This window comes from Gobio gobio (genome assembly GCF_949357685.1).
Source record: "Gobio gobio genome assembly, chromosome: 11".
In the NCBI taxonomy this organism is placed as follows: Eukaryota; Metazoa; Chordata; class Actinopteri; order Cypriniformes; family Gobionidae; genus Gobio; species Gobio gobio.
The window spans coordinates 54016371-54038003 of record NC_137104.1 but is presented as its reverse complement, the minus strand read 5'-3'; the positions used below and the strand labels follow the sequence as shown (position 1 = coordinate 54038003).

Sequence of the window (21633 nt, the reverse complement as noted above, 5' to 3'; positions counted from 1 at the left end):
TTATTGTCTTTATTCTTCAATAAACAATCTGTACTTGAAAACGAAAAACATAAAATGAAAATGAAATTTAATTAAAAAAATAATTTTATTAAAATTACATGAATAAAAAGTTAACTCAACTGTTGGGTTACTTTTAACCCAACTGTTTTTAACCCAATGCATTGGGTTAAAATAACCCACAGTTGGGAAGGTGCTATACCAACCCACAGTTGGGTTACTTGTTGGGTTATTTTTAACCCAACATTTTTAAGTGAGTATATATATATATATATATATATATATCCTTATGCTCATCAAACCTGCATTTATTTAATCAAAAATACAGAAAAAACAGTAGCCTAATATTGTGAAATATTGTGTTCTTTTAAACTTTTTATTAATTAAAGAATCTTGAAAAGAGTATCACAGTTTCCATCATTGACATTAAATCCTCATATTAGAATGATTTCTGAATGATCATGTGACACTGAAGAGTGGAGTAATGATGCTGGAAATCCAGCTGTGATCACAGGAATAAATTATAGCCTATTTTAAATTATTACTAGAAAACCATTATTTTTATATATTTCGCAATATTGCTGTTTTTTATCAAATAAATACAGGCTTGATGAACATAAGAGACTTCTTTCATAATGCTACATAATATTCAAAAATGGTAATCAGTCCTTTCATGTAACCATTTCGCCAACCTACACTTCACATAATAGGCCTGTAGGAGCCGGTGGCACTTGGGTTTTGCTAACTTTGATAGTTTCATGAAATAGTAAACGGTGTATCAATATACATAAGTACAAGTGAATTTAACACTACTTACCATTAATGCGACGTTTCCTGCTGCTGTGGTTTTGTGCAGGGATTTGTTTGTTGTCTGTTAAAATCCATTTTGTCAGTGAAGCAATTTATAAAATGAGACAAACCGCAGGAAATCGTTCCACAAACGTTAGTTCGTCTGTCCATGTAATTTTCAACGATTTATGAATAAGAACAGAAAATTACCGCTTCACATGCCCAATGGACTTTGAACTTGCTTTGGCAGATCACGATTGGTTGGTGTATAGCCTATATGACAAACGGGCATTGGTGAATTGTGTAATACTTAAAAATATATAGCTAATATATAGATTTGTAATTAAATCAACACATTAGCTCTGATTATGGATGAAAAAATATATATATTGGCTTACTTTTTTTCCCGCGAGGCCACACACTCTCTGAAAGGACCATATTTGGCTCGAGAGTCGTTTCCGAACAGTGGAAAATCAGCTGTCAATCAAAACGCAACGCAACCCATAGCAACGCGTTATGGCAACGCCTCAACTCTGATATCACCAGTGGCGCTTTAACACAAAACAGAAACTCCGCCCACACGCGAATATAGTTTTTCACTGGACAGAGAAATGAGCACTTGAAGTAGCTCGAGCTCATCCCTTTCAATTTGGTATTTATGTTCAGGACAAACATGTTTCACACGCTCTCGTTTAAAAACATTTTCTTTATAGTGAAAATAATGTTGTGTCTGTTTCTCTCTCGCCTAAGCGATGCGCTGAAAGGTAAGAGTTCACTTGTTTCTGATTCATCTACAAATGTCGAAACGAAATCTTGTTAGTTTGCTTTCAGGTTTTATTTTAAATAGTTTCAGCAATCATGTCTTCGACTATTGTTCCACAAAAAGGGGGCGGATGTTTCCCTCCCCACATGAAAAAATACTATAATATATAAAATATAGTAAAATTACAGTAAAATTACTCTAGTAAATACTATAGTGTTTTTGAACCATACTATAGTAAAGATACTACAGTAAATTGTAGTATATTGTTAGTATAGGCTATAATAGTATTTACTACACTTGGTTAATTTACTGTATAGGCTAGTATATTTACTATAGTACGGTTCAAAAACACTATTATTATAGTAATTTTACTATAATATACTATAGTATTTTTTCATGTGGGTCTATATTGTGACATTCAGGCATTTTGAGCAGTTTCTGTTCGTGGTTCATGAAAAGTCTCAAACTGTTGAAGAGCTCATGAGCAGCTGAACAAAAGCTCGATCTGCTTATAGTTTCCGACATGAATGAGGAAGTTAAAATACAGAGTAATGTTAAAAAGCTGAGCTGAGAAACAGTGTTTGTTTATAAGCCTGTATTAATGTGAGATTGGGTTCCATTACAAATATTGTGCGTTCATGTTTGTTCATTAAAAGTTGCTCTTCATTACCGTTCATTTAAAATGTTTAATTAATTTAACACACACACACACACACACACACACACACACACACACACACACACACACACACACACACACACACACACACACACACACACACACAGTCTGGTGCGCTATCCTTCTGGGGACTCACCATAGGCGTAATGGTTTTTATACTGTACAAACAGTATTTTCTATCCCCTTACACTGCCCCTAAACCTAACCCTCACAGGAGACATTCTGCATTTTTACATTTTCATAAAAACTCATTCTGAATGATTTATAAGCTTTTGTGCCCGTGGGGACCTCAATTTAGGTGACACGAGTCCCCATGAGTCTGTCTACAGTCAGGTTCAAGTCCCCACCAGGCTAGAAAAACATGTACACACGCACACACACACACACACACACACACACACACACACACACACACACACACACAGTGGGGAAAATAAGTATTTGAACACTCTGCTATTTTGCAAGTTCTCCCACTTAGAAATCATGGAGGGGTCTGAAATTGTCATCGTAGGTGCATGTCCACTGTGAGAGACATAATCTAACAAAAAAACATCCAGAAATCACAATGTATGATTTTTTAAACTATTTATTTGTATGATACAGCTGCAAATAAGTATTTGAACACTTGAGAAAATCAATGTTAATATTTGGTACAGTAGCCTTTGTTTGCAATTACAGAGGTCAAAAGTTTCCTGTAGTTTTTCACCAGGTTTGCACTGCAGGAGTGATTTTGGCCCACTCCTCCACACAGATCTTCTCTAGATCAGTCAGGTTTCTGGCCTGTCGCTGAGAAACACAGAGTTTGAGTTCCCTCCAAAGATTCTCTATTGGGTTTAGGAATAATTATGCAATAATTATGGCCTATTGAAAATAATACAATTTCTTTCTTTTTTAATTAATTTATATTTTTTTAAACAGTATTTCAGGTTAAAGTAAAGTGTAGGCAGATTAGCGCCCTCTTTTGGAATTATTAAAGAAATCATGCAACCATGTGTGTAATCACTAGGTCTCTATGGAGAGGCTTGAGAATTCCCTACTTCTCTTTTGAACACATTTTTATTTTATTTTATTTTTTTATGGATTTGAATATATATTTAAAAAATCTCAAAGACTATTTATTATAAAGTTTTAGATATTTTTTTGTTAGAAATAGTGATTTAAACGGGTTTAATAATGATTAATAATAATAATTATGTATACAGTCAAACCTAATCATTGTGTTAGGAAGAGAAAGCAAGGAAGCACTTAACTACTCATTTTTTTATTCAGAATTTGTAAAAAATAAAATAAATAAAAAAATTCATTTATTCAGTTATAACACTTTATGTGAATTATGTATTTTGTTTTTAAAAATGCTCAGAAAGATGCAAAGGATCAAGCCTGAGCTTCCAAGTGCACAGTTTGTGTGTGTGAGAGAGAAGTTTAAGAGTGTCACCCCTTCACGTTTGTGGGCTTTTTCTGAATTATTGAATGGATTTCACATATTCTAAAAACTTTGCTCTGTATTACAGTGGTTCATAAGTGTGTGTGTGTGTGTGTTTAAAGGGTTAGTTCACCCAAAAATGAAAATTCTGTCATTAATTACTCACCCTCATGTCGTTCGACACCCGTCAGACCTCTGTTCATCTTCAGAACACAAATGAAGATATTTTAGTGTAAATCTGATGCTCTGAAAGGCCTCCATTGACACAATGCACGGTTCACTCTCAAGACCCTTAAAAGGCAGTAAAGACGTCGTTACAAAGTCCATCTCACTACAGTGCTTCTACAATAACTTTATGAATCAGCGTAAATAACGACTTATATAGTGATGACGATTTCAAAACACGGCCTCATGAAGCTTCGAAGCGTTATGAATCAGTGAGCCGAATCAGCAGTTTGGCGGCTTGACTCGTGATTCATGATTCGACTCACTGATTCATAACGCTTCGAAGCTTCATGAGGCCGTGTTTTGAAATCCTCATCACTATATAAGTCATTATTTAGGGTTTTTTGCGCACAAAAACTATTCTCGCCGATTCATAAAGTTATTGTTGAGCCACTGTAGTGAGATGGACTTTGTAACGACGTCTTTAGTGTCTTTTAAGGGTCTTGAGAGTGAACCGTGCATTGTGTCAATGGAGGCCTTTCAGAGCATCAGATTTACACTAAAATATCTTCATTTGTGTTCTGAAGATGAACGGAGGTCTGACGGGTGTCGAACGACATGAGGGTGATTTCAAAACAGAAAATTTGAGAAATGACCGAAGAGCACCAGAGGCGAGGAACCACATTTTTTTCCTTTAATGAAGTGGAGGGGAAAGTCTGATATTATGCTTTGCAATGTAGTGAAGAAAAAAGTTTTTTTGGCCCTTGTCAAACTCTTGCTACTATTGTAAGGTCAATAATGAACATTTCAAATAGTTACGTCCATGTTGATCTCATGGTGGCTTTAAAACATCTGATCACTGGTGTAATGGATTCCTTGACCGAATAACATGAAGTGTTTTTGTTTGTTGTTTGTGTTTCTCTCTTTCAGAGAGTCACTTCCTCCACTACAAGTTTACAGTCCTGACCAGAGCAGACACATTCCCAGAGTTCAGTGCTGAAGTTGTTTATGATGACAGACGGATCTCACACTTCAGTGATGAAGAAAGAGTCTGGATTGTGACTGAAGACTGGACTGAAGCTCCTGCAGATCCTCCTGATTCTAGAGACTGGTTCATACATCAGATCAGGACTCTGTCAAACTGCACAGACTCACAGTGTTCTGGTGAGATTCATGCTTTACTCTTATTAATGATCACACATTATATTTACTGTAAGTTTCTCATGAGTGTTGTTCTGTGATTGTAGAGCTTCATGTTCTTCAGAGAATAATTGGCTGTAAACTGGAGAATCTTCCTGATGGATCAGTGGATCTGACTGTCTTTGATGAATATGGATTTGATGGAGAGGATCTTATATCCTTTAATTCTGACACTATGCAGTGGATTGAGAAAAGCCCCAATGCCAAAAGAACCAAAGAGCAATGGGACAGTCAAACTGGACGAAACCACGTCATCGAATATTTCCTCAAGACCTGCAGGAACTGGATCTCAACGTTTATCAACACTAAAAAGAGTAAGTTCTGATCAGATCATATTAATTAGCTCCTGTGTGTGTGTGTGTGTGTGTGTGTGTGTGTGTGTGTGTGTGTGTGTGTGTGTGTGTGTGTGTGTGTGTGTGTGTGTGTGTGTGTGTGTGTGTGTGTGGACTGGTAATCATCACGTTATGGGGACAAAATGTCCCCACAAAGATAGCAATATCCGAAATCCTCATCCTTGTGGGGACATTTTTAGGTCCCCATGAGGAAAACATCTTATAAATCAGACTAAGTGATGTTTTTTGAAAATGTAAAATTGCAGAATGTCTCCTGTGAGGGTTAGGTTTAGGGGCAGGGGCAGTGTAGGGGGATATAATATACGGTATGTACGGTATAAAAACCATTACGCCTATGGAAAGTCCCCATAAAAGATGAAAACACTACATGTGTGTGTGTGTGTGTGTGTGTGTGTGTGTGTGTGTGTGTGTGTGTGTGTGTGTGTGTGTGTGTGTGTGTGTGTGTGTGTGTGTGTGTGTGTGTGTGTGTGACATAAGTTCAGCAGGTTATCATTAAATATTGAAAATATAAAACTGATGAGGACACATTCAGAAATGTTGAAATATCTTTATTTAAATGTTTTATTTAACTTTCTGGGTTTGTAGTTACACATCAGCAGCCCTTCACATTATGAAACACTTTTAATTGCAGTTAAGAAATATATATAAATTATATTGGCAACAGTTTTGTGACGCCTGCCTTCACATGCACATGAGCTTTAATGCCATCCCATTCTTAATCCGTAGTGTTTAATATGGAGTCACCCACACTTCACAGCTCTAACAGCTTCAGCTCTTCTGGGAAGCTTTCCTCAAGGTTTAGGAGTGTGTTTATGGGGATTCTTCTAGAAGCGCATTTGTGAGGTCAGGCACTGATGTTGGACAAGAAGGCCTGGCTCTCAGTCTCCGCTCTAATTCATCCCAAAGCTGTTCTATCGGGTTGAGTCAAGTTCCTCCACACCAAACTCGCTCATCCGTGTCTTTATGGAGCGACGCTCTGTGCACTGGTCAGTCATGCTGGGACAGGAAGGGTCCGTCCCCAAACTGGTCCCACAAAGTTGGGAGCATGAAATTGTCCAAAATGTCTTGGTGAAGCATTAAGAGTTCCTTTCATTTACATTTACATTTATGCATTTGGCAGACGCTTTTATCCAAAGCGACAGTGCCCTTATTACAGGAACAATCCCCCTGGAGCAACATGGAGTAAAGAGCCTTGCTCAAGGACACACTGGTGGTGACTGCTGGGATTGAACCAGCAACCTTCTGCATGTCAGTTCCATGGTTTAACCCACTGGACCACCATCTCCTTTCATTGGAACTAAGGGGCCAACCCCTGAAAACCCCACCCCATTACCCCCCCTCCACTAAACTTTACACTTGGCACAATGCAGTCAGGCAAGTCCTGTTCTCCTGGCAACCGCCAAACCCAGACTCGTCCATGGGATTGTCAGACAGAGAAGCGTGATTGGTCACTCCAGAGGACACGTCTCACTGCTGTAGAGTCCAGTGGCGGCGCACTTTACCCCACTGCATCCCACGCTTTGCATTGCACTTGGTGATGTAAGGCTTGGATGAGCTGCTCGGCCATGGAAACCCATTCCATGAAGCTCTACACACTGTTCTTGAGCTCATCTGAAGGCCACAGAAGTTTGGAGGTCTGGAGCTCTTGACTCTGCAGAAAGTTGGCGACTTCTGTGACCCTCAGCATGCGCTGACCCCGCTCTGGGATTTCACTTCGTGGCTGAGTTGCTTCCACTTTGTTATAACACCACTAACAGTTGAGCGTGGAATATTTAGTAGTGAGGAAATGTCCAGAATGGACTTATTGCACAGATGTCCACCGATCACGGCCCCACGCTCGAGTTCTCTGAGCTCCTGAGAGCGGCCCATTCTCTCACTAATGTGTGTAGAAGCGTCTGCAGGCCTAGAGCTTGATTTATACACCTGTGGCCATGAAGTGATTGAACACCTGAACTCAGTGATTTGGAGGGGCGGCACAATACTTTTGGCAATAGAGTGTATATTTGAAGGTTGTGTTAATTAGGGGTGTAACGATTCGTTTTAACAACGATTCGATTCGTATCACGATTTGAGGTTGTCGATACGATTCAAGGACGATTTTGGTTCATTTAGAACGATACGATCCGAAACGATTCAGTGACCTGAAATCGATTCAGTAACTTTTTAGCCAAAAATTGTGTGACTGAAATAAATATCTGGATACTGGTCAGTGCAGGTGAAATTTCCAAGATTCCTGTTGTTTCTTGTAAGGGAATCAGGTATCAATTAATTATGGATATAAACAAACAAGTAAACAACAATTAATGGCAAATGCATTCAAATTTTATTTGAATAAAGTGCAATCAACAGTTTAGGTTGAATTAACAGGAAGTTAACCTTTTCTGCTCTCATTTTCAATATTCAATACATTTTCAATAAAAGCACAGTAAGTGCAACCAACATTTCAACAGTAGGTTAACCTGCTACTTCTGCTTTTGTTATCCAACATAATAATATGACAATATTAATATCAAAAATAAAGTGCAACTAACTTCTCTTCAGGTTTAATTAATAGTAGGTGTACCTGTTACTTTTGCTGTTGTTTTTCAACATTAAAATAATACAAATACAATATTAATATCAAAAATAAAGTGCAACCAACATTTCTTCAGTTTGAATAAACTGGCTGAACCTGCTACTACTCTCAGTTTAATAAACAAACAATATTTAACAAAAGATAAAATGTAACCAACTACTCTTCAATGACTCTACATATTTCTTTTTCAAAAATATCAACATGATCTGACCGCAGAACACTTCTCTGTGCGTTCACTATGTCGCCAGCAGTACTAAAAACTCGCTCTGCTGGCACACTGGTGTCAGGAATGCACAGGTAACATTTAGCAAGGGTTGAAAGTACAGGTAACACGTTACTAACTTAGCTCTTTCTCCTGGTGGCTTGATAATTTCTCGCTGGTTGGCTTCTCCTCTGCCATCCGCCATGCTGTTTTGTTTTCTTAGCGCTGCTGCTGGTGCGTGCGTTGCGATGATGTCACAGATAGGCAGACTGAATCGAGTAACGTTTAACGCCTTTATCATTAAAAGTGCTAAGAAAAAACATCCATTTAAAGTCTGACGTGCTTAAATCCAATGCGTTATTTCCTATGATCGATACAATCGATTGATTACCTTTTAAAACGATGTTAGATCGATATATGTCGTCCGGAAGGCCAACTTGCCGAGCACAGATCGATGTAGTTAGATCGTAGGAAAATAAATCGATACATCGATGTAGTAGATGAATCGTTACACCCCTAGTGTTAATGTATGCACATTTTTAATGAATATGAAGAATTGTTTTTACACAAAGAACCAAATTATTTGTAAATGTTTGTTAATTGCATTATTATTTTCATCTCCAGGTTCTCCAGATGTTCACATGTTTGCGAGTAAAGCTCCTGGTGATCAGAATAAGCTGGTTCTGACGTGTCTGGCCACTGGTTTCTACCCCAGAGATGTTCAGATGTTCATTAGAAGGAGCAGAACTAAACTTAAGGATAAAACATCTTCTGGAATCAGACCAAACCATGATCAAACCTTTCAGATGAGAACCAGTGTGAAGATCAACAGAAACCATAGAGGATCTTATGACTGTCGGGTCATTCACAGCAGTCTGAGAAAACCAGCTTTAGCTAAATGGGGTAAATATGATCATAAATTGAGTGAATATGTGAAAAAATGATTGTGGGTTTAAGTGGCTCGTCACTCTATACACCAAGTTGCCAGCTCAGGGGGCTGACCCACCAAAGAGGATCCGGTTAGAGACCACACGAAGATTCAAGTGTTTCCTGGGAATAACCCATTTATTGACACCACTCAACAGACTGGCTGGTTGGATAGTATTAATGTGTTAATGTGGTTTTCTATAAAGTAAAAACAGGAACATAAACATGAATATATATATAATAATAATAATATGGATAATACGGATGAATTACAATAATTAAACAGATTGTCAACAATACAGGACAATAAATTATCCCCAAAATCAAATAGCAAACATGAAGCAAGCTGTAATTCTTAAATTATGGCACGTGCACAGATGTAACCTGACACCTGGTTAGTGCTGCAAAACTCTGTAAGAGCAGCACAACTATTGTTTACATCTATTTCCCCGTTATGTATAAAGAAAAACACTGAGAACCTTGCATCAAGCCGGCATATAACATGTATTAATAACAACAACAAGGATAACTGTAGCTCGGAAATAATAGCGATATGTACACTAACCTACAATATAGCGAGTTATAGCCATGAACACACGCATACATATACATCGTTACCTCACGTGCATATCAAGTTGTTTACAGGAACGAATACAGTTCTCATCAGTTCTCATCGTCTATATAATTAAATATTGCACACTTACTTCTGCATACACGCACAAAACTTTGACTCAAAAGGCGATATTCTAACAGTTATTAAACTTCAGCCTAACTTCCGCGAGCTGTCTCCCGTGTCCCGCTGCACTGAACTATCGTCTCTGTGAGGGTGGGGGAGATCACATGGTCATGTGTCCGGCTGCTGATTGGCTCAGGCAAGGTGTTGTGTATGCGTGTGTGCCTCAGAATACGGAGGGAGAATTATGAGAGAGAGGTTAGTGACAGCAAACCATAGCCTTTTTTACAGCCGCCCCCAGATTTACACAAGGAAATATGTACATCTAGAAAAAGGCTTCTATTCTACTATGGGGTTTACAATTAAATTAGTCAGGGATGGCAGGTAATTGTATAAGGCGTGCGACTGGCCGAGTGTACGTTTTTTCTCCCACCTGAACCTTTGCTGTTCTCACTCTGGTATCAGGTCCAGGCAAAATTTCTGACACCTTTCCCACAGGCCATAGAGCTCTGGGTAGTTGAGGATCAACAATCAGCACCGTGGTGCCAACCTGGATGTCTGGAGTGTCATTTTGCCATTTTTGACGGCTTTGAAGGCCAGGGAGGTAGAATTTAAGGAAGTGTCTCCAGAATTGGTCCGCAAGAATTTGACTATGACGCCATCGACGCCGGCTGACCAGCTCAGACTGAGGGTATACTGTCAGTGGAAGTGAAGTATCTGGCCGCCCCATCAGGAGACAATTTGGAGTAATGGGGTTAGGATCCAAAACATTAGATGATGTATATCCCAGTGGTTTGGAGTTCAAAATTCCTTCAATCTCCACCAGCACAGTTTGAAGGACCTCAAAAGTCACTGATTGAGCTCCTAGAGTAACCATCAATGCGTTTTTCAAAGAGCGAATCTCTCGCTCCCAGCAACCTCCAAAGTGTGGCGCGTTTGGAGGGTTAAAATGAAACTCAATCTGCTGTTTAGCCAACTGGCTCTGGAGATCTGGAACAAGGGCTGCAAAAGCTTCCTTTAGCTCTCTTTCGCCTCCCCTGAAGTTTGTGCCTTGATCTGACAAGAGCTCGTGGGGTTTTCCTCGTCTAGCCGTGAACCGCCTGAGAGCCATAAGGAAGGAGTCACTTTCCAGACTATGAATGATATCGATGTATACTGCTCTTGTGGTGAGGCATTTGAATATTATCCCCCATTTCTTCTCATTTCGTCGACCCGTTCTGACAGTATAGGGACCAAAGCAGTCCACACCAGTGGAGTAAAAGGCGGGCTTAAAGAGACGCAGTCTTGCTGGGGGAAGGTCCGCCATTCTAGGTACCTCTGGTTTTTTTCTCCATTTTTGGCACTGTGCACACTCTCGCTGTAGATTCTTAACGGCTTCTCTACCACGCAGAACCCAGTACTTTCGACGGAGTTCAGCAAAAACCCTCTCGGGCCCTGGATGGCAAAGTTTAGAATCATAACTTTGGATGATAAGTTTAGTGATGGGATGCCTCGGGTCCAGTACTATAGGGTGCATGTTGTCAGGTTCAAGGTAGGGACTATGCCGTAAACGTCCACCAACTCTGATTAAGTTAGTTTCTACATCGACTTCTGGGGCCAGTGCTTTTAGACGACTGTTGCGGGCCAGTGGTTTACCGGTCCGTAGTTGTTCCAAGTCTGATGAAAAGCATTCTTGTTGTGCTTGCTGCAAAACACTAACCTCAGCACTTCTGTAGTCACTGGCTGTGGGCTTACCATCGGCCGCCCCTTGAAGAGCCATGGACTCGATTAGCTCCTGGAGAGTCTTAAACTGATTGAAATCAGAGGATGTGAAGCAGACCAGAATACTGGAATCAGACTTGCGCAGTTCTTTATTTTCTATTATCTCTGGACTGGGGCATTCAGGCCACAGATTGGGTGGATCTTTCAGGAACAGCGGTCCTTTGCACCAGCGGCTTCCCGTGTTGAGCTCGAGTAGACTCTTTCCCCGAGTGATGTCATCGGCTGGATTGCTTGCGGAGGGTACGTATCGCCAGATGTGTTGCTCTGTGAGATCTTGGATCTCTGCTACCCGAGTCCCTACAAATACTTTGAATCGGCAAGAGTCAGATTGTAACCATGTTAGGACAGTGGTGGAGTCCGTCCACAAGATTATGTGACGTATTGACAGGTTCAACTCAGTGTTGAGCACTTTAGCAAGTTGAGCTCCGGTCAATGCAGCGCACAATTCTAGTCGGGGAATGGATTGTTGTTTTTTGGGCGCTACACGTGATCTTGCTGTTAGGAAGGCTACCTCTGCTTGTCCGTGTTGGTCCTCAGTCCGAAGATATGCCACCGAGCCATATGCTCGTTCAGAGGCATCACAGAAAACATGTATGTCCCGTAGACTCGTTTTGGTGTCTTTGGTGGGGCTACAGTAGCACCGAGGAAGAACTATATTCTGTAGGGCAGGTAGCTCCTCCTCCCATTCGGTCCAAGTTCGTAGCAGATCTGCGGGCAAGTGTGGATCATCCCAATCCCGTTTCTTGTCCCAGAGTCTTTGTACAATGATCTTGGCACGAGTGGTATAAGGGATGAGGTAACCCAACGGGTCGTACTGGCTGGCCAGGATTCTGTATATATTGCGCATGGTAGTCTTACTACTGTCCTTGGCACGGTATTTGTAGGAGATTGTGTCAGCCTGATGGTTCCAGAGGAGCCCCAATGTCGACTCCTGACTGTCTGTTTGGCCTTGTGAGATCCAGAGTTCTGCACTGTCTGATATGGCATCATGGGGCAAGTGACTTATCGTTGAAGGGACATTGCTGGACCACTGCCTCAACTCAAAGCCTCCATCTGCAAGCAGGTTCCTTATTCTGTTAACGAAACCTTTTGCTTCTTCTGCTGAGGTGAAACTTTGGAGGCAGTTGTCCACATAAAAAGATTTCAGCACGGAATTGTGGACATCCTCTCCAGGCTGGCTATGGTCAAGTACGTGTTTCTGGAGTGCAAAAACGGCACAGCAGGGGCTACAGGTAGTCCCAAAAGGAAGGACTTGCCATTCATACACGCTGGGTAGTTCCTGTAAGTTTAGATCTCTCCAGAGAAAGCGCAAGAGCGGTTTGTCTTCTGGGAGCAGTCTAATTTGGTGGAACATCCCCTTGATGTCGCTGCTGACTGCCACCGAATGTTCCCTAAATCTGAGTAGCACAGCAAGTAGGGATGGCCCCAACACTGGTCCAGGGAGCAAAAGCTCATTCAGGTTTTGTCCGTGATATTGGAATGAGCAGTTGAAGACAATCCTGTTTTTCCCATTGTGCTGCACCATGTGATGCGGGATGTACCAGGAGCAAGAAGAGTCTGACTCAGCGTTCTGTGGCAATTTATTAACATAGCCTGCTTGTTCCAATTTTGAAATCTCTGATGTATAAGCGGCTGCTTGCTGTGGCATCTTTGTCAGTCTCCTTTCAGTGGCCCTCAGCTGTGACAAGACTGCTTCTTTGGGTGCTTTGAGTTCGGGCATATTCTTGACCCGCAAGAGAGGGGTTGCATATCGCTTGACACCATCCACCTCAACCCTTACTGTCTTCCTTTCCAGAAGTTCCACAGACTCCTGGTCCAGTCTGGATCTGATGCAAGTCTTTTCATTGCGCCAGGGCAGTATATCCATCTGCCATAATTTCTCCACTTGCTTGAAGAGATCTGATTCTGGGAACGAAACTGAAGTGAAGAAACAGTGCTGTTCAGTCAAGTCCTTCCGCAAATGTTGGACAGGGCCTTGTAACGTCCAACCAAGACGTGTCTTTATTGCTGCTGGTCCCCCAGGAGGGCCTAGCCTTACTGGTTCCACAGGAGTAATCAGATGGAGGTAATCCGACCCAATGAGCAGCACAGGACAGACCGCTTCAAAATCATGCAGTGGAAGCCCTTTAAGGTGCCGATATCTCTCCCTCAGATTCTTCACTGGGTGTGAGTGCTCTGCTAGGCTTAGCTGTTGAGCAGTAAAGGCACCTTTGATGTGATACCGTTTAGTAGGCTGAGCAATTGGGGAGATCGTAAATGAGACTGCTGCTCCTTTGAGAACCTGTAACTCTTGCCTGACTGTTCTAAGCGTAAGGTCTTCGGGCTGGCCTTTGAGGCCCAACTGCTGAGCTGCACTATGGAGGAGGATAGTTCTCTCAGATCCATCATCCTGGATTGCATATGCGTTCATCCTTTTCTTTCCGTTTCTGAGAATCACTTTGCAGATTTTAAGTAGGACCTTTCGGCTGCAAGGTGGCTTATGAATCAGGAGAATCTCATTCATGGTGTTGAGCAGACAGGTGTTGGTATCAGCAGTTTCATCTTGAACAGGCCTTGGATTCTCTGGTTTCCCAGCACTGATGTCGTGCAGAGCCATGAGGTGTCGGCTGCTACACTGTCTGCAACGCATTTTTAAGTTACATTCTGCTGACTTATGAGTTCTACCACAGCGCCAGCATCTGTTGTTGTCTTTGATCCAGCTTCGTTTCTGGTCTTTAGTAAGCTGCCTGAAGTTGGTACAGTTGTTGAGGGAGTGCTTACTGTTGTCACAGTAGGGGCAATAGGGACTCAGAGAAGTCCTAGATGATGGAGCAGACGGTGTAGACTCAGACATCACCTTCTCAGTGCCCAGAAAGATTGTGGTGCTTTTAGCAGCTGGCTTAGAGTCTCGGATAGTCTCTCTCGATCGTGTCAAAGGCCCCCTACGTTGATTGCTTGCATACCTTGTAGTGTCCTCTTGAACTTGGATTTCAAACTCCAACCATTCTGCGAAATCCAGAAGTGTAGGAATGGGTACACTATGCGGATGTGCAAACCTCCTAAACCCTGATCTCAGGTCGTGTGGAAGCTTCCCAAGCAGCCGAGACACATGAGACCCACATTGTAACTCGAACGTGCCCTTCCTGCCTAATTGCTCCAACATGCCAACCAGGGAACGGACTTTGAGAGCGAAAAGTCGAAAGGCTTTCTGGTCTCCACTAGCAATGTTTGGGCTATCCATTAACTCTGCAATCCGTTGTAGAGCTAGTTGATGTGGCTGGCCATACTGCTGGTCTAAAGCAGCCATTGTCCTGGTGTAAGGGTGTTGCGAATGGCAGTATGAGTCAGCAACTAGTAGAGCCTCCTCTAATTTCAGATGTTCCATCAGTATCTGAAATTTGAACCGTTCTGTTGCATGAGCTGGGAGGATATTTTCCAGAGCAATTTTCAATCGTGAGAACTCTCTTGGGTTAGGATGTATGAAGTCAGGAATCGTGGGAGTTGGACCTCGATACATCAGTTCCTGTTCAGGGGGAGGTGATGGAGTAAGTGACCGGCGCCTGACAGGGTCTTGGGAGTCCCCGTATGGAGAATTTGAGGGGTCATGTCTGTGAGAGTAATGCACCTCTGATCGCTGACCCCCTTGAGGCATATAATGGTAGGAGGAGCTCTGTTTAATAATGGAAGCTGATGCTGGAGTTGGGCGTTGTGGAAGTCTTCGAAGCTTGTCATCAGTCTGATGCTCCCTTTGAAGTTTGAGACGTGGAGCTGGTACAGGTCTGAAACCAGTATCACCAGAATGTTCGTGTGACTGAGCACGTGGTGCAGGTATAGGACTGGAGCTATACTGCCTCGGAGGGATGACATGCTCAAGGGGCTGACTTCCAGGACGTTGATGGTCCATTTGAATTTGTAGTTGCTTCATTTGTTGCTTGAGCTGAGAAAGCTCTTTTGCATATTGGTCATTAGCGCTCTGCACTGTGTCCCTTTCCTGCTGTATCATATACAGGGCTTGGCGGAGATCTTTATTATCTCTCCGTACAATGTCTGATGCGGATTCACACTCCTCATCGGACCACTGTAGTGGACTGTCAGCCTCATAACCTGGTAGCAGCTGAGTAAAACCTTTTGCGCCTTCCTCTGCTTCATCGCCGTCAGCCAGTCTGGTTGAATGAGTGAGTGGTGACATGGGTTGTGAAACAGGTTTATGGATGGCGAAGCCAGTGAGATCATACTCATTGTAACGTGCGGGAAGGACAGACTTCCTCCTGACTCGCACAGTTGGCTCATCATCTGCAGAGTGTGACATCTTCTATCTCTTTGGTAAATCCACAATCCGGCTCGAAGGACCATGAAAAAATGATTGTGGGTTTAAGTGGCTCGTCACTCTATACACCAAGTTGCCAGCTCAGGGGGCTGACCCACCAAAGAGGATCCGGTTAGAGACCACACGAAGATTCAAGTGTTTCCTGGGAATAACCCATTTATTGACACCACTCAACAGACTGGCTGGTTGGATAGTATTAATGTGTTAATGTGGTTTTCTATAAAGTAAAAACAGGAACATAAACATGAATATATATATAATAATAATAATATGGATAATACGGATGAATTACAATAATTAAACAGATTGTCAACAATACAGGACAATAAATTATCCCCAAAATCAAATAGCAAACATGAAGCAAGCTGTAATTCTTAAATTATGGCACGTGCACAGATGTAACCTGACACCTGGTTAGTGCTGCAAAACTCTGTAAGAGCAGCACATCAATTGTTTACATCTATTTCCCCGTTATGTATAAAGAAAAACACTGAGAACCTTGCATCAAGCCGGCATATAACATGTATTAATAACAACAACAAGGATAACTGTAGCTCGGAAATAATAGCGATATGTACACTAACCTACAATATATCGAGTTATAGCCATGAACACACGCATACATATACATCGTTACCTCACGTGCATATCAAGTTGTTTACAGGAACGAATACAGTTCTCATCAGTTCTCATCGTCTATATAATTAAATATTGCACACTTACTTCTGCATACACGCACAAAACTTTGACTCAAAAGGCGATATTCTAACAGTTATTAAACTTCAGCCTAACTTCCGCGAGCTGTCTCCCGTGTCCCGCTGCACTGAACTATCGTCTCTGTGAGGGTGGGGGAGATCACATGGTCATGTGTCCGGCTGCTGATTGGCTCAGGCAAGGTGTTGTGTATGCGTGTGTGCCTCAGAATACGGAGGGAGAATTATGAGAGAGAGGTTAGTGACAGCAAACCATAGCCTTTTTTACAATATGTGAAGATCTGACTTTATACAGTAACACTGCTTCTGCATTATTAACATTTGAATCTTAATACAAGTCACTCAGTATGTAGAAAGAGAACGTGATAACACTCATTTAGGCTACAATATTTGTGTTTTTATTTTTTTGCAGTTGGAAATTGTGCCGACTGTGAAACAGAATCTCAGAATGTCGGATATTTAACTGTAGCTCTACCTTTAGTTCTCATTGTGTGTCTTTGGTGTCTTTGCCTATTGATAAGTTCAAAAGGTGAGTTCTAAATATTGAACACTGTTGCTTAAATGTCTTGATTTTAAACATCATAGTTTTAAAGACTGTGTGATGACAGTGTGTATATACTGAAAAAATATAAACTAGTAAAGAGTTTGATGATGATGAGATTGAAGGACATAAACAAGATCTATAACAAATGAGAATTGTGACGTGAAATCTGTTTGTACACAAAGTTTATAGGCCTTATATGCTTTGGAAGAAAGAAGATGAAGAAGAGAACCGAGAATTAGCTCTCATGGATGAGCTTCGATCGGGAGCAGGACGAGCGATGACTGTGAAGGATGGGAGAGGAACAGGCCTGGGACATTAATGTTCTGTTTTATTATGGTTTTTTTTGCGGCAGTCCCATGAGGGGCTGACAGGCTAGGATGCTGGGCCGTTATTCCCCTTAGTTACCGTGGCCTAAAGACGCCTGATGAAGCTCCTGATGATCAGAATAAGCTGGTTCTGACGTGTCCTCACGCCTCAGACCGAAGAGAGAAGTGTGTGTGGCCGTCAGACCCCAGCCCTTACCTGGACCCATCCTATCGGATCACTGCCCTTCCTTCACGATTCCCTGGCACGCCGAGGACACCAGATCCCCTGTTTTGTTGGACATTTCATTCGCCTTTTTGAATATTTTTTTAAAAGTTTATTAATGTTAATAAACGCCTCCTCGAAGCCTGAAGCCACACCCACTGTCTGTCGTTTGCTCCTCCCGCCACAATTGTTACAGACTGTAGGAGAATAAACCATCATCTCCTCACACAGATATCTCCACATCAGTCACATGACCCACCTCTATAGTCAGTGTTTTGATCAAGAGCTCAGTGATGATGGAGTTACACACTGGACTGATATGGGAACAGTTTGTGGTTTATAGGTGATGGCTACAAATGCAATTTAACTGGTTTAATTTATCAGGAAGAAGTTCAATTCCAATGCCCGGTCGAAATACACACTCTTTTGGTCTTTGCACTTGACCACTTGTCTACTTACACAACGTATTTCCATTTGGCCCAAGTGTTCATGGGTCTGAAGACTGCAAGTGTGTGTGGAACTGTTGATTACCCAATGGGACACACTTATATTGTCAATTGTTTACAGAGCTTTTTTATTTTATTTTCAAAAAATAATTCATAAATAATTAAAATAATTCATTAAAACTGTTTTTTACATTTTAATAATATTTCACAATATTACAGATTTCTTTGTATTTTTAATAACGTAAATGCAGCCTTGGTGAGCAGAAGAGACATTTTTCAAAAACAATCAAAATAGTAGTTTACAAACCTTTGACTGTGTGTGTGTGTGTGTGTGTGTGTATAAATGAAACAAACTTTTTTTTTTTACTTTTTTTTATTATGAATCTTAACAATACAAAAATACATACACAAAACTAGAGTCATTAATACAATGTTAACAGTTACAACACAAAAATAAAAAAATTATAAACCAGGGGGAGGGGTTCAAATAAAGATATTAAATAAGGAGCATAATTGAATTGTTTTATAAAGGAAACAAACTTATCGATGGCTCCTGTGCGATCGTGACGCTTTTAAAACTTTAAAACTGCTCATAGGCTTTGCGAACAAACCACGCCCTCATGTTGTCATCAGACTCAAAACTGATAAAAAACAAAAGTTCAACATTTTTTTTGTTCAGTCATGTGAGGAAGAGACGCTTACAGTTCATCTGTAATGTAGGCTATACTCTAGGACACAAGTCTAAAAATGGTTCACAAGTCTGAACATGATCTTTATAGGGGTTGTTTGGATGTTTCACGCTTGTCTCAGTGAAGCGCATCAAAGTAAACACAGAGGTAAGCTCATGTGTCTGAACTCTGATCCGCAGAGAAATACACGGCTTATAAACCTTCTGAGTTTGCTTACACATGTTTTAATATCGTTTCAGCAAACATTTTCACCTTTTGATTACACGGGACAGGTTAGGTATTGTGACATCCAAAATGGGCAAGTTAAAGTTGATTTCTACTTGGGCACAATGGGCAGTATCTTCATCTCTTCGCGTTTGCTTCAATTAAATGTAGATTTGGCTCTGCTTGGTCAAATTGAATGTACATTAACGTTAGCTGAAAATGAAAAAGAAGTGCTGTTACAGTTACATTTTGTGTCAAAAATACGACTGGCACAGAAAATAACGTTTATTAAATATACAAATCTTACCTGGAGTCACAAAATAATGAGAGATTTATAACACTCAGAGAAATACACGGCTTCTAAACCTTCTGAGTTTGCTTGCACATGTTTTTAATATCGTTTCACCTTTTGATTACATGGGACATATATTGTGACATCCAATATGGGCAAGTTAAAAGTTGTAGCCAAGCGGCAACCTCCCGCAGTTTCTCTTGAAGCCAATACGGAAGTGCCTCAAACTGTAATTCATCGACTGGCCGCTAGGGACAGGATCCAGAAGGGAGCAGAATCTCATTGAGCCCCATGTTAAAATGGCCAACTTTAGAGCAGAATAAAACATGTTTACAGTCTGGTACAAATTGTGCTTTTGGTCTATACGGCTCATTTTGCCCTTCATGACAACTGTGAGGGGGGTGAATTTTTTTATAACTCATTCGTTTACATTATATAAAGCCTTAAAATTCTGCATAATTAAGGGCGTGGCCATTTCGAGTGACAGGTGGATAGCCATTTATCTGCTGTCTGTTAGTCATCGCGTCACTTAAGCTCCGCCCACGTCCCGCCTTTTTGCCCATTTTCTGTTATCCGGGAGTGACGCGCGATGACGCGCTGCCAAGATGGCTCGTCCCTACTTTGCGCTTCAGAACGGCTCATCAGAATCCTATGGGTGACGTCACGGACACTACATCCATATTTTTTTACAGTCTATGGTTGTAGCACAGAAATTGATTTCTACTTCAGAGTAAGTAGCCTATAGTAAGGGACCGTCTGCAAAGTGCCCAACCGTTAAAAAGCGTTACTACAAAAACAGTCAATCTTCACTGGAATACAGTTTACCGTCACCACATTCAGTGGTGATTTATTTATGACTTTTTCCTAATAAAAAAATTATACAAAACAATATTTTCCCAAATTAAGTGTTGTGGTATCACTATCAGGGCAGCAGTGATGTGTGAACTGAATGACAGTACAGTGTATTACGGTGAAGGTAATGATTATTTAGGGTCTGTCTCTCTCTGCTAATAGAGCTCGGGCGCTGCGTTGCATTCTGGGATGTGGCGGCCATGTTGATGGCCTCGCGAATGTAAACATACAGCAAATCGAACGAGGAGAAGCAGAGTTGGTAGAAAGAAAAACTATGTTAAAATCCCGAAAAGGATGTGGAATTTACCGGGATACGTTAAATAGGGAAGCCAGGGACCGGTATATGGACAAAATTGGAACTATTAACGGTTTGGATTCATATGAAATTTGCAGTTCACAAATGGATGGGTTCAGGAGCTGCAGACCATGAAGCCTATGTAACGTTAACCTTTTACCTTGAAGCATTCTGCATCGTTCTGTGTTCTCAGGTTGCACTACTTGCAAATAAACACTGAAAAATATCTGATTGTGTGACACTTCTTGCTTTTGCACATTATACGGTTATTGCGATTGTGTGACACTTCTTGCTTTTGCACATTATACGGTTATTGCGATTGTGTGACACTTCTTGCTTTTGCACATTATACGGTTATTGCGATTGCGTGACACTTCTTGCTTTTGCACATTATACTGATTTAAGTATATTTATTGTGAAGATTGTGGGTATGGATGCAACAGACACTTATGGCTGTATTTAATGCACATTTATTTAAGCACAACGCTAGGGCTCATGTTTGTCAGAGCACAACATACAGACACAATCTTATCGAGGAATGTCATGTCTTCGTCCTTGCTTGGCAACACCATGTGAATCGTTACTTTATCTGACAAAATAGTGTACTTGTTGCGGACGGTTCCAATCACCCTTTACATGTGAATTCGGAGGTGGGCATTTTTTCTTGTGCTCCCCACATCTCTTGCATCCAGCTGACAGCGTCCTTTTGTGAAAGCCGACGACTCTTTGTTACCTCGGATACTTGGTCTCCGTGGTTGCGGTGGAAAGTTAATCCATTTTCGACGCCAAATTAATCAAATTAAGACACACGACTGAGAGGGAGTACGTCTATAAACAGTGCGTAGTAGTCCGAGTAGAAGTAAAGGAGGCCATCAACATGGCTGCCACGCCAAGTAATGACGTCAGACGCCCGAGCCCTATTGAGATCGGTGTATTTTGTCCTATGCAGAGGAAAGTAGTTAACTTGGATTAGTACTGAACATTTATTTAACCATAGCAAAAGTAAATTTCTTACTTAAGTTTAGTTTTAATCTCTGTTTTTTGAGTTTATTTAAAATAAGACAAATCTGATATTATTGTAATCTTACATCTGTTATTTAACAGTTGAGATGGTTCTTTAATGCTGATCTAACAGCAGAAGACACGAGCCGCGATTTAAATCCCAGTAGTGCAGGTGGGGTGTGTCTGTGTTATGTCACGGCCCCTCCCCTGCCTTGCAGGGGCAGTTCCTCCTGCAGGCAGAGGAGGGTTTCTCTT

The 21633-nt window shown here is 41.3% G+C and overlaps 1 protein-coding gene across 1 annotated transcript; it reads left to right on the top strand.

Annotated features, from left to right (window-relative positions):
• Nucleotides 1–1384: 1384 nt before the first annotated feature.
• On the top strand, nucleotides 1385–18493 carry LOC307133859 (patr class I histocompatibility antigen, A-5 alpha chain-like). The gene is made up of 6 exons (XM_079829164.1): nucleotides 1385–1550; nucleotides 4747–4980; nucleotides 5064–5330; nucleotides 8771–9049; nucleotides 16939–17055; nucleotides 17253–18493. Exons 1-6 carry the CDS (start codon nucleotides 1445–1447, stop codon nucleotides 17387–17389), a joined length of 1140 nt encoding a protein of 379 aa, XP_079685290.1. The 5' UTR covers nucleotides 1385–1444; the 3' UTR covers nucleotides 17390–18493.
• Nucleotides 18494–21633: the final 3140 nt, after the last annotated feature.